At 36.0% G+C, this 14,678-nt stretch overlaps 1 protein-coding gene across 4 annotated transcripts in view; it reads right to left on the reverse strand.

Annotated features, from left to right (window-relative positions):
* LOC109049617 (rap guanine nucleotide exchange factor 2-like) overlaps positions 1 to 14,407 on the reverse strand; it is a 39,742-nt gene extending 25,335 nt beyond the window's left edge. For 3 of the 4 annotated variants that reach the window (XM_042716139.1, XM_042716141.1, XM_042716138.1), the window contains exon 1: positions 13,495 to 14,407. In XM_042716139.1, the coding sequence (XP_042572073.1) occupies positions 13,495 to 13,563 (69 nt within the window). In that variant the 5' untranslated portion in view covers positions 13,564 to 14,407. The remainder of the gene's footprint in view (positions 1 to 13,494) is intronic. The other variant, XM_042716140.1, reaches the window with a different exon arrangement.
* Positions 14,408 to 14,678: the final 271 nt, after the last annotated feature.

Here is a 14,678-nt window from a genome sequence, read left to right on the forward strand (position 1 = left end):
AGTGAAGTCAGTAATAAAATAAGAACAAATAAATAAATTAAAACCAATGCAATACAAATGAAAACAATGCTTTAAGTTTTCCAGGCAGGTCTAACAGTGATTTTATCTGTCTTTGGTTGTTAGAATTATATTAATAACACAGCTCTGTTACCTTAAGACTGAATGGATCTATAACGATACATGTGATTTCTTCCTCAGCTGTTCGTGTTTCCTTAAGACATAACCATGTTTTTAATGTGTATTTGGACATACCTTGACATATTTATCCATTCAAGTGCAAGAACACACAAAATAGAACTCAATTCAGCATTAGCACACTGTCTGAGAGACACGGGTCTCTGTAAACAGTGCACGAGGACAGAGTTCTCTATTGCATGTTGTTGCGCTTAAATGTTTAAACTGACGAGACTTAAAGGATAAGTCCACTTCCAGAATAAAAATTTCCTGATAATTTACCCCCATGTCCTGTAAGATGTTCATGTCTTTCTTTTTTTTTAATTTTTATTCTAGGAGTGAACTTATCTTTTAAAAACGAACACTGGGTTTTGCAGCGTCAACTGTAAACTGGGCTTCTGAAAACACTCGATAATGAACAAAGTGAAAGTGCGATGGGACAGATTAGATTGTAGTGGGCCGTAACACCATAACAGAATGCTACAACTGGATCGAATGAGACGAGCAACACTTAGTGAGTGACAGGTCATGTACACATGTGCTTGAGCTCGCTGTCGGAGAAACAGCACAGCTAGTAGCAGTATATCGATATACTGCGGAAACGTGATATCGTATCGATTCAAATCTTGCAGTATCGATATGTATTGAAATATCAACGTTTTTGACAACATGTATTTTTGGCACAATCCTTACTTTTTAGTTTGGTTTATCAACATCTTAGCTTGCTTAAATTCTTTAGGGGACTGTCATGCAGTCCTGTTGACACAAGTTTAGTGTTACCAACTAAGCATTTCCTGTGACATGGTATGAGATTTCAACATTTCACAGATCTGATGAGGTCATGCTTGCTCTATGCTTAGGTTATGATGATGGCTTGATTCATACTGTCAGAAAAAAATAAAATAAATAAAAACTACATACAATGAGTGAAAACGTACAGAAAATTCAGACATTTTTTTATTTTACATCACAATATTTAATTGTTTTTAATTTGTCCAAATTCTAAAAGTGATTAATTCTAGGTTTAAATCTGAATTTGAATCCCAGATTTTCAATATGGTCTCAGAGTTTGTGTGAAGTGAAGTGTGGAGACCTTTAAAGGCCACAACATTCACACATAATCTGTACCATCAGCTCTTCACAGTAAACTCACTCAAATGGAACATCAGAGGCATGACTTTCCTTCTCTCCGCCCTGACATTCCAATAGAGATATGCCGGTATCAAATTTTCCTGTTGCGATTAATTGATAATGCTTTTGTCACGGTATATGGTATTATCACGGTATTGGAATTTAGTTTAAAAAAAGTGGTCATAATACAGTATAACAGGTTAAATAACTTTTTTCTTATAACAAAAATAACTGAACATTTAAATACAATAAAGCAATACAGAAAAAAAATATATAAAGTTAAAAGTTTTACACATTAAAGTGCAAAAGAACTATAAAGACCAAGAGGTATCACTTTACAATAAGACCTCATTAGTTAACCTTAGTTAATGCATTAACGTTCAAGGCAAGGCAAAGCAAGTTTATTTATATAGCACATTTTGTACACAATGGTAATTCAAAATGCTTTACATAAAAGAAAGTAAAAAAAAAATTCAAGAAAAATAACCTCAAAAATAAAACAAGCGATTTAAGAACTTTGAAAATTATTTAAAAATTGACTTTAAAAGAATTTAAGACCGTTTAAAAATAGAAAATGATTTTACATGAAATACAGTGCAATACATAAAATATAGTGTAATCAGTTTGGACATCGCATAGTGCTCATTCAATAAATGCAGCTAAACAATGAGCAATAGCTACATTTCTTATAGAAGTTATTCATCTTTGTTAAAAAATACAAGTCTTAGTTCATGTTGGCTCATTAAATAACACAGTTGCAACTTTCAGTTTTAACAATGTGTTATTAAATATTGGAATACCTAATATTAATGAATGTTCAGAAGAATTTTTCATTGGCAGTTTATTAACTAAAGAAGCCCTAATGTAAAGTGTGAATGAACAATAAAGAATCAAAAAAACTTTCAAACAATATCTAGGGCATGTTGTAGTCCAGATTAAAAAAAAAAGTTTGAAAGTAAATAGCGTATTAAGTCTAAATATTTAAGTATTTGGCTCTGTGATGAACACCATAGCAAATCCACAAATCTGAATGGCTATTTAAAATTATTTAAATGTGGTTTAGAAAGTAGCAGCTGATTTATTTATGGGGTTTACAGGGTAAGGGCTGCATTTTAGCGCCATCTGCTGTCAGAGAGTGAATGTGCTTTCATTCAGCGCGTCTCTCACGTGTTCCTCAATGTGCTTCTCTTACGTGCTTGTTTACATCAGAGCACGCTTCTTTCAAGCAGCATACAGCGGTGTTGTGCATTTTGAGCAGTTGATGGGAAAAATATTCTTAAAATTCGTGTGTTACTTTTTGTTCTTTTTTATATATAATTATTCACGGTATTTAGAAGTGCCCACGATAACAATACCGTGCATATTAATTACCGCGATATATCGCATTACCGAATACCGGCACAAGTCTACATTCCAACAACCTTTCTCATGTTCTTTGACTCCCCATCATCCCATCCATCCATCATTCCCTCATCTGCACTCACTACAGTCAAATGAAACTAAATTCAAACTGCCCAATGGGTTCTAGTCAGGAGTGGTGTGCTGTGGTCTGCAATTGGTTGATTTCAGTAGAAGGGCAGGAATGTTTATTCTTGGAGTATGGCATTTCCTCTTTGAGAGACAGACAAGCACATAGAATTCTGATTATGGCAATGGACTGAGTCCTCGGAGTCAAGAGACCAAGGTCACATTTCAGTTATTTGCAGAAGACCTGGCCACTGGATCATTCAAATAAATGAATCAAATCTGGAACATACTTACTGGCACGTCCTGTTTAAAAATAGGACATTCACTTTCATTTTCACTTTTAAAAGTACAATGTTTCTGAAACAATGAAAAAACTTCAGGCTAATTATGTCAGTCTAACTAAGTTACAGTTCCTTTTCAGTGAAATAGCAACAGTTACTGCTCATTTCCATTTTCTCACAGCCTGGTATAAGAAGTTTCAAATCCTTAAATTAGCCCTACATGGATTTACCAGAATCTGAAAAACCACCCATTATAAACGGTTCTCACACATTTAGACAATTAAATTTGCACTATTTCTTTCCAATTGTTTGGAATAACTGAATCATTCAAATTCAGACTAATTCAAATTCAGATGCATACCATAATTTATCCAAAAACCAGTTTAACTCTTTCCCCGCCATTGACAAGTTATCTCGTCTTTTAAAAGAAAACGCTTCCCCGCCATTGACAAGTTTGTACGGCTTTTCGTGTTTTCACTGTTATACACTCGGGGGGACTATTACATATCTTCTGAACAAGTACAAAACCTCCCGAACAAAAAACACACGTGAACAGGACAATGAAACTGCGATCTCTTATGTAAACAGATGCATATGAAAAATAATGTGATCATCAGTAATAGACAGCATATAAATGAAAACTGCATAATGTTACAGAGTAAAATGTTGATCCAGGAAGTGGTATGTATGTGCAAGCTTTGGAGGTGTTGATGGAAGTGATTTACAGGATTTATGCTTTGATAATCATACTGAATATTATCCAGAAGTAGTTTTTGATAAAATGTGATTCTTACCTTTTTGCTCAAAATTATGCATTTTTTATGAAACCTATCCATATTCAAGTGTTGATAAAAAAAAAAAAAAAAAAAAGAATGCTTTAAGCTAGAATAAAACAGATTTTTTTGTTTAAAAGTAGAGGCTCTGATCTTTATTGCATATTCAAATATTCATACAGCAAAATAAACTTGAGGCTATCAAATTTTAGTGAAAATCATCAAAATCGCTGGCGGTGGCTGGCAACTTTTAAAAAATGCTGGCGGGGAAAGAGTTAACTATTTATTGAATAAAAATAAACTCAAACAGTATAGCTTACAAATGGTATATAACTCATTTCCTTGTTTCACTCTACTCAACAACATTAAGTTGATTAAATATTAACAGTTTCAAAAACATCTTCAATATTTAACACAACTTTTAAGATTTTATAAACATCTGTGACACTTCCAGGCCTCAATAAATAAATGAATAAAGTTAAACTCGATGACTGTGGGAACACTCAAACACAACGATTCTTCAGGGAAAATGAACTACCTTCTGTCTTCTGTTTGACCCATGTGCCACTAGCTGTGTTTCTATCCAACTATTTTTATGCACATTTTGGACTATCACATAAAAAATAAAAAATAAAAAAATGCTGGATGGAAAGGCCAAGATGTGCATAAATAAAAAAAAAAATTTGGCATTAAAAAAACGTATGCACACATTTGAGTAGGATAAACGTTTTATCCTGTAAGATTTTTTTTTTGCATAAACTACGATGGAAACACATTTACCGAATAAATTCCTCCATGTGCATCAAAAAAGTCATGTGACTTTGCGCTATGAGATGGAATAACTTGACTAGCAGCGGACCGATCTCGTTCACAGCATCTATATGTTATGGTCATTCTGAAATGCCTGAGCAAAGTCTGTCGTCAAAGTATTTTTGTGTAATTGTCTTAAACAACTGCGTTCCCAAACAGCTGGTATCCACCTCCGAAAGCAACGACTGCATTTACTGTGTTTCGTCTGCTCGCTCTGAGCCGTAAGTAATTTATCATATACTGTATGTAAATGACTATATTCAGTGGCTTCTCCTAGTTTTCTGAGTGATATTTAGTGCCAGTTTACCAGGAAGTGACAATTTTATTCTTTTTGACTCATTTGATGGAAATGGTTCTTTATTCGTAAATGTTTTACGTGATATTCCAGTTTTGCGCATAACTTTAATTTGAATCTTTGGATGGAAACACAGCTACTGACAGGCTTTTCAGCACAACTTCCTTCTCATAAACATGTTTAGAATCGGATCGATTTTCATCTAAATTTAAGGCCACAAAAGGATATTTACTTTGTTCTTAATGAATCCCCTGAACTTCCTTTCTCATCAGAGCTCTTAAATCTGTTGAAATGTTTCCGTCTAAAAGTTTTGCACCACTCCTCCTCCATCTGAAAATTAATAGCCAAATTACTGGTAGTACTACACAAAAACAACACATATTTCCTCATAGATTCCTATTCTGTCATTTGTGTAGTTGAGGACATCAGTATCAGTACGCTGTTTCAGCCGATACCTTCAATTAAGTTCTCAGTATCGACTCTTGAAATGTTCCAGTGTTCCTCTACATTAATTAGTCTACAAGTTCTTCTTTACCCTCTTTCCTTCTTTCTTTCCTGCACAAATAAAATGCTGTTATTATTCACACAGCCACCTCAAAATCATACAACCCAACACATGCTGCAGAGAAAGAAACTTTCCACCCACTTTCCTTTCAGTTCTCTTACGGATTTGTGCAAAGGTGCATTTCAGTAAAGCTATGTGAACAGTTATACAACTAACCGTGAGTCACTAATCACACAAATAAGCAAAGTATACTATTACATTAGTGTAAATCAGATGCAACTACTATTATTAATACACTATGAGCACACATTATTACCTAAAACATCACCGCCATATACCATGGAAAAGAACAAAAAAGTACCATGGAAATACCACATTTTTTAGGACATGTAGCCTACACCATGGCTTTTTGATAGTTACAAAATACCACGGTTATTGTCTGAAATTATTGTAACATTACAGCCACAGCACTTTTCATAAAGGCACAATTATTTGCTACATCTATATAAGTTTATAATGAAGATCTAGTAAAGAACAGCACATTATCGGCTTCACATGAAATGTTCTTTTCTAATTGAGGAAGACTGATCAGGTCCTCTTTTGTACCACTGGCAAACACGGAGGTAACAAAGTCTAAACACAGTGGTCACTTACTATATAACGGATGTCTTTTTTTATAGTCCAGAACAAATGGCTTTTAGCCTTGAGAGATCTTTGATGACACAACATGAGGGAAAAAAACGTCCATGTGAACATATGACTTGTTAGAACATGATTCAATGTTTTCCTATTAAGGGAACTGACCCAACAAAAAAAATCTAATTGTTTTCCTAAGAAAGTGTCTGGGAAAATGCAAACTAAAAATGTACAAATAAAACTAAAAAGCTAACGGTTGCCCAGCATCTGTGTGGTTGCTGAGTTTCACAACGCATTCTGTGTAAAGCGTGAAATTCCCCCCACCCCGGTGTCTCGGTGGCAGGGTTAGCAGGTGGGAAAAACCATTATAGCCAGCTGGGTGAACAAGACGAGGAAGGATTTAAGAGCAATGCTACAAACGAGAAATGAGTGCTGCTAAATTGAGTAAAACATTGTCTGAGCTACAGTTCAGATGGTGAATAAGCCATTGTCAATGCACCAAATATCCATATGCATCCGGTACACATAAATGTTGAATACAACAATTGCCTAGGAGGACTACACATAAATTCAGATTCTGACCTCTGACCCCGAATTACTCACATTCCAGTTAGTCCATTTAAAGCACACCAACAGTGTGTAACTAGATTGCTTATGCTGAATTCTTGTTCATTCAAATTCAAAACACAACACACCACATTTTTTCTTTGCTTTTAAATTTAAATATGTACATACTTATGTTACATATTGTCTACTATCACAGCTTAACTTGCAAACATAAGATAATTATAAATCCGTCATAAGTTGATAAGAGCAAACATTTCGATTTGTTGAGCATCTCAACCAGCCTGAGTGCAAGAGAAATTACACTTAATGACCCTGGAACAACTTTTGTTTCCAAGTAAACATCCACTAGCAGGCAAGAATAACTATGAGGAAATACTACTCTGGTTCATGTCTTTCCATAACATCAACAAACTCCTTTAAGCTATCAGACTCCTTAAGGTTATCAGAGAGGAGATCCACTCACACCAAAAACAATTACAGAAACAGGCAGGCCTTGCAAAAAATGTCCTAATACTAGACCACAAGAGAAAGCAGAAACACTACATCATGTCCACTGCAAGACCAGCAGTCTTTTCATTATTTTTCCCTATGAGAACAAAGCATTGTTTTGAGTAACCATTCCTCTGGAAAATCTAAAAAGGTCCCACACACTTACAGTGAGGGCCTGTCATACAAGAACTGAAGTAATGAAAACACCCGCCTTCACATTCCTGCTATTAGCCAACTTTTTAATTTGACTAAACATGCATTTATAAAAAGGCTACAGACTAGTAGATTTTGCAGTCATGATTCTGCTCAAATGTGTAATAAAGTGTGTCCATATCCACATTTTGACAAGTGAGAAGTTACTTCAGTTCTGATTAATACACAGGATTGAGAAGAACATGGAAGGAGGAGAGGAAAAGCTAATAAGACATTATTATAAATAAAGCAATGTGTGCCAATGCACTTGTCAGCACTGACACATCACTTTAATGAAGGGAGAGAGGAACAGAAAAACTTATGTCAGGATCGGATAAATTACTCTCACTCCCCCTCACATGTGCAGTGGGCCTAAAAGGGGTAAAAACGGAAACATCCTTTACTAAAAATACTTGAAATACTTGATAAATAATTCATTTCACCATTGACCTTAATGATGTCACCAAAGTTCTGGGAAAAGAATAAATGGATCACAGCTGAGTATTTGGCCCCAGACTCAAATAAAAACATTTCCAACCCATCCAGCAATGTTTTTTCCATTAGGTTTCTGTGAGGTGTACTTCAAAAGTATTCATCTGAGCCAATACAGAACATACTGCTTTACTTACATCTTACACCAAAAACTTACATCTCGATAACAATATTCATCTCAATATTATAGCCATTATCCTTTCAATTTAATATATTAAAATAAGCACAAAGAAGCAGATTACAAACAATAGGACAAATACAATAGAACTGTGAGAAGAGAGGGGCGGAGTAAGCAGACCTCATTAGCATTTAAAGGGAAATGCACTAAAACGGCTTGCTGTAAACAGAGCTGTTTTTGATAAGTTAAAAGGGTGTTGTTTTACATTACCATTGAGAAATCTTAACTAAAGTATGTTATAGACTTTTCATTAAGACCCTAAAGAATCATATCAACTTGTGGAAAATGGCCAACCGATGACCACTTTAAACTAACTAGACACTAGTAAAACAGGAAGGAATTAATTATATATCCAATAACTAGCACCAACCATTTATATCGTAGGTATTTGGTGTGTTATCAAATTCAACTGGTTTTTGAGTCGTGTGGTATTACAAAAAATAACAGTGAAGAAGTGTTTTTATTGTGTAAAAACGCAAACAACATGTGATTTTGCACCATTTAAAACTCAACATGTGATTCTGCATTTCTCTAAAATCCCTTCCAGGAGGGCTGATTTGCTACTACACAAAAACAGGCAGGAGGGAGGAAATGAAACCATTGTTATGAAACTGCAGGGCTAATGTGTTTCGGAAGAATGTGAATCAATTCCAAAGTCCATTTTTTTTTTTACACAATGCCTAAGAGTAAAATTAGACCGTATAAACATTGTTCTTTTTTTCCCTACAGATCAAAACATCAGACCTTCACAATGCAAAATTATTTCTTACATTTTGTGATACAAGGTTGTCAGGTTTTTCTAACTGGAGTGAAACATAAAATTCAGTAAATCGCAATCAGAGTGCACATGGGATCATTGGAGAGCTCAAAATTTTCTAAACCTTCTTGCTGTCCTTACACAGCCTGAAATGCCCATAATGCATCAAAAGTGATCTGAGCAGATGGTTCTTTTTGAGATTTGATGTATGTTTCCAACACATCAGCAAGCTCAAAAGATTTTGTAAACCCTGACAAACAGATGTCCCACATTAAGTCATCATGCAGATGAAACATGGCACTCTTTTGGCTTGGGGGAAAAAATTTTGAGATGTGTGTGGGTGGCATAAATGTCAAGATTTAAAAAATTAAAATTAAATGTAAAAAAAATTCTGCATGGCACAGTTTTTGGTAAATGGAAGAAATGTAATGTCATAATTATGAAACACGAGTCATTTTAATGGAAGCCTCAGAAGCAGGGGAATAAAAATCATTTTCGGACGACTTTTATTTGTTCAAAATGACTGTATATACATAGCACATGCTCTTCTGGAGCTTAAACAGAATCAACGATACATACAATACATACATTTTCCTTTAATTAAAAGCACTCTCGTTAGATTGTATTTCATTCGACTGTATTTCATATTCAGCTTGAGGTCCGTATATTTGACCCCCAGTGTTTTTGTGAATGTATATTAGTAAATACAAATCTGTTAGCCACATTCCAGTCTGATTTAAGAACACCTTTAGCCTTACAATTAGCACTAAGACAAGAGTTAAAGACTAAAGTTTAGTGCCTAGATTTCAATCTCAGTCAAGTTGTTTTTCACTTTTCTGTTTGTCTCTCTTGTTCCCTCTTCCTCCTTTTCTTCTTCTTCACTCCTATCCCAGGACATCTCATTCTTCTGCTCTTTTCCTGTTGCTCTCAGCAGCAAGCACACAAAGGCGAAGGTCATTACATGAGGAAGTAACACCTTAAAACTCCAACGCCTCCGTTGAACACACTTGCCCTAATATGTGTGTGCTCACGGACATAACAGGCTTATAAAACATAATCACTGGCAGGGGAACACAAACAATTGGTTATGTAAGGAGAGAATGGAGTCTCTCGCAAGGGCAAAGCTTCAATATCCTGAAATGTTTACAAATGGATAATAGCAAATGGCACACAAACACACTTCCTTACATGCAACCACACACACAGACATACACACACAACAGTTGTGAGAATGTTGTGCACAGACACAATCATAAGTTTCAGCACGGCTTTCCGCTCTCTTTGTGGGCTTCTGCTATTTTAACCAGGTATGAGACTGAATGAGCATGTGAAAAAGAGAAAGCAGGAAGAGAGAAAAACAAGACTGAAAGTTATATAAGCAAAACAATTCATTATAGTGTGAATTAGGGCAGGATGATATACTTGTTATAGCTAGTCACAATTATTGTCACATTGTCACAAGCACAGTGATTTCAAAGAGATTTCTAAAGACTCATTAGACCAGTTTTGTCTTGCAAGTAAGAAAGTGTTCAAATGTGTCTTACAAAAACTCTGATTAAAGCAAAAACAGCATCAGAGTAAGCAAGATTTATTCGAATCAGCACAAATATACTGCACAGACCTAGTGGAAATATATTTCTTCATATGACTGCAACAGTGTGACTAATTCTTTGACCTGTGCCACTGTTTCACAAACACCTGAGGCCCTGACCATAAACCAACTGCAGCAACGCTACGTCTGCTTGTCTACATTATGGCATCTGTGCAAATGCTTATAGTAAACAATAAAAAAAAGAAAAGAAAAAAACAAAACAATGTGGCAAGTCCTTGTGGATTAAATACTGCAGTGTAAAATAAATACTTGGCATTTTACCAAAATATCGCCTAATCTAAGTTCCTGTCCTTTTTCCCACCACTGCTGTGCTACCCCATAATACAAAAATATTCATGAAAACTATATTACCCCTTTTAAATTCAGCATTAAATGACAATTTATCCTATCTATTTTGCAAATGCACGTTACATCTTATTGTGAATGATTCATCCATGTGTGCTTCTCATTTTTCTGACCTCTCCATTTACAAATTACCTTTTTTGGCAAAACAGAGAAAAAAAAAAAGAGAGATGTTGCTACTTCCATTTAATCACAACTTTAACTGTATGCAAAGTGGCAGCGAGACAGGGAGTATTGTTTGTAAAAAATATTAATAATTAAAAGGACAAAAACTACATCTGGTACAAAATTGTTTTGGGATCATGTTAATGGATTTAAATCTACCACATAAAAAGGATGTAATATTTACACAATCTTTTCATCTACATGTTTAAAAGAATTAGAATCATGACTAATCATACAGGGAGGCTGGGTGGGTTGATTTCCAGTATAGTTCTACTAAATGGGTGTATTTGCCACAATCATCACTAACCCACATGCACAGTCTATGATTGACCACCACAATAAATTGATGAAAATAAACAAACCAATGAACATGATACAGAAACAGTACTCTTTGTACTTGACATTAATTAACGCTGTTTGACGATAAGTGGTAGATTTCTAAATTACTGCAATTTGTAAATATGGGAATATTACTTCAAACAACAAAACAACAACAACAAAAAACTCAAAGTTTATAGGCATACACTAAAGGCACAAATGAAAGCGAAGAAAGAAAGAAATGGTGTAATGTCATTTTGAACAAAACCAGGCCAAAACCAAGTTTGTTTGGAGTTTCGAGAGTTCAAAACATCTTGGCCAGAAACAAAAAAACCTTTCCAGATAGGTTTGCTCTGGGTTTTGACTTAGAAATCTTCTCCAGCTCATTTCTTCTGTTCAGTCCGAGATCCAATGCCCATGAGTGAAAGCAAGAACACATGATCTGTAATCCTAATTGAAAGACCCATTGATGCAGTTTAATTTTTTAATACTATAAAGCTGATTGCTTTAGAACAAGGAGAATAAAGTGCTATATAAATAATTTACATATTAATCTAAACACGTCGGCTTGTTGCTAATAGTATACCACTGCGAAGGTATTTTGAACTTCTTTTCACCCCTAAATGAAGAATGAAAAAGACATTTGTGGGCCTTAACCTAGACTGGTTCTTGATGAAAATACTACTTTAACATGATAATCTGATCACCACAAGGACCCACATTAATAACCAACTGATTATCTCCCATCTAGTGGATTAGCCTAATATTACTTATTTATCAAATGACCTTATACTTATCCAAAGTAACAGTTACACAACACATTTTACTGAAAAAAACCCCACTGGAAACTGGAGGCAAGTTGCTTGTTAAAGCACACAACAGTAATCGCTCATGGATGAACCCCTGGCAGATTTAAACACACAACCTTTCAGTTACTTGCCCAGATGTTTAACAAACAGGTTGCAGTCAGAGACCCAATGCAATTACTTAATTATGCAAAAGTAAGTACACAACATCAAAGCTGCAATAATCTGTTCACTTCAGAAGGTGTTAGTGCTTATCTCTGCAATTATTTCACACTGGGCCAATGGTTTTTGGTTTCTCACCAGCACTCACTCAAACAGTGGCTTTTTGGTTTCTCTCAGCTTGAGGCCCCTGAGAGTCAGAGGTCCCAGGGCCTGATCCATAATCCTATCTAAAAGGCAACAAAGTTTTCAGTGTACCTAAACATATCACACTAAAATACAAGCAAAATATGAAATCCTTTAAGGAAGTGCTTTAATTTTTCGTGGCAGTACAAAGAGGCCCAGATATGAAGGGCCTTCACTATAAACTACATTCCTCACATTCTTTTGATTCATTAAATTCCTGGGCTCGAGACTCACAACCCAAAAATCCCACACACTCCCAGAACTCAAACGTAGTTTTAGGTGACCACAGACAGCAGACATTCATACAATGCTGGTATTTTACAGAGCTGAAACTCTAATGAGCTTGTGGTCCGGGGATAAATGTTGCTGTGCCATTTGTTTATTTCAGATGGTTTTAATGAGGATGATCTAGTCTGGACTGCAGGGCATTGTGAGGAAATACTCCCTTCCGACAGATGAGTAACAGGCGTCTGAAATACCACAGAAACAAGGTCCTACCAACTCTGAAGAGTGTGACTATATTAAGCAACTCATATATATATATATAAAAAAAAAAACCTGTGGGCTCTGATTACGTCACAACTGAGCGTATATGTGGAACAAAATAGTAACTTTCTCGACTTTGTTTGGCAGCATACTAAAGGGACACCACAATTTCCTCAAAACGAGTAGATATGGACCTTGTGGCGCCTATAAACAAGCTGGTCTAAATGAAACAATGTATTTAATGTCTGATGCCGCTATGAATTGGCGACAGTTTTAATCGGACATTTAAATCAACTGTATACGAAAACGTCTACTTTAAACTCTTTATACATCGCAAGCTGATTTAGATTTAATGTTTAAAACGTTTGAATGAAACAGTTAAGAAGCTGATTTAGATTTAATGTTTAAAACGTTTGAATGAAACAGTTAAGCCAGCTTGAGTTGTATAAACGGTTGTAAACTGTTTTATAAACCGTTTTTTTCTTGAGACGTTTTATGGCAGCTTGAGTTGTATAAACCGTTTTCTAGTTGTATAAACGTTTCATTTAGTCAGTCTAGAGTTTTTCACAACTTTATCTATTGTGTGTAGCAGCGAAAGTACGTACACAATCACCACGCAAGATGCGTCTCAAAATCTAGTGTGTTCCCTATCTAGGCAGCAGTGGACTCTTACCTGTTGCGTCCTGTCGGCAGGATTCTTCATAATCGCGTGCCGAAAACTATTGTCCACATATGACGCCATTCTGTCCGCGTGCAATCACATGTAACAAAAGATCTCCTTTATTAAAGTCCGAACATTTCTTCTAACGCTGCCGACTCCTTCGTTTAAGTTGAGCCGTCATTTGTAAAACCCCATACGTTCCCTAAAAGACAAAAGTCTCGTCGTGGGCCAGTTTCCGAGCCCCGGGCTGGAGTTGTATTCAAAGCACGGGTAACAGTAGATCCTCGCAGCGGCGTACAGGGGGTAAATATTTGCACCCTTAAAAGTTTGTGGCACTCAAAAAACTCTCTTTCCAAAGAGAGCGTAATGACTACAGGGCAACAGAATCACGTCTGGACGAGTAACATCACTGAAACAACTATACGACAACCAAACACGTCCACAGATGTCTGAGCATTGTCTAGTGTGCGGGTAGAGGCTCGCGGATATAACGTTGAAGGCTTAAGCTCCGTTGTTTCGGGGTCGCTGTTCCTCACTCGGCGTCCGGCGAGTCTCTTCTGTTGTGTCGAGGGCGAGAGCAGACGCTACACGTCCGTTAATCCAAGTTGGGGTAGTTTCACAAAGTGACGTGCGTCCATAGCGACTGCGCGACGGACACCGGACGGACGGGCGGGGTGAAACTGGACCGATGACAACGCCGTGATTCACAGGAGCTGAAGCAAGAAGACATTGAACGGCCGGCCTTTAGCGCCCCCAGTGGACAACAAGTTCAGCCAAACTTTGAGGTAGAGCCGTGATAATGGAGCAGCATAAAGCGGCTACCAGTGGACAACAAAGCGCGTTACATAACCAGAAAACATCCAGAAAAAAGACGATGGATCTAAAGACGCATGTATAAGCACTTAAATATTTTCAATTCAAAAAATAAATTTATTTAAAATCAACTGTTCTTGGTTCCCAAACGGTATAAATATCTTATTTACAAACAAAGATTTCTATCAGATGTAGGCTAGGCCCTACATGACAAATGAAACACGTGACACAGTTACCGACTTTTAGACATCATCAATTAAACACTTAGCCTCATTATTCATTTAATATAACATACTGATAAACAAAGATGTGAACAACATTCTAAACAATATGATTAAACCTTTAGGCTACTAAAGCTATAGTTTTGGGAGGTGTTTTATAAG

The sequence above is a fragment of the Cyprinus carpio genome, chromosome B1 (genome assembly GCF_018340385.1).
Source record: "Cyprinus carpio isolate SPL01 chromosome B1, ASM1834038v1, whole genome shotgun sequence".
In the NCBI taxonomy this organism is placed as follows: Eukaryota; Metazoa; Chordata; class Actinopteri; order Cypriniformes; family Cyprinidae; genus Cyprinus; species Cyprinus carpio.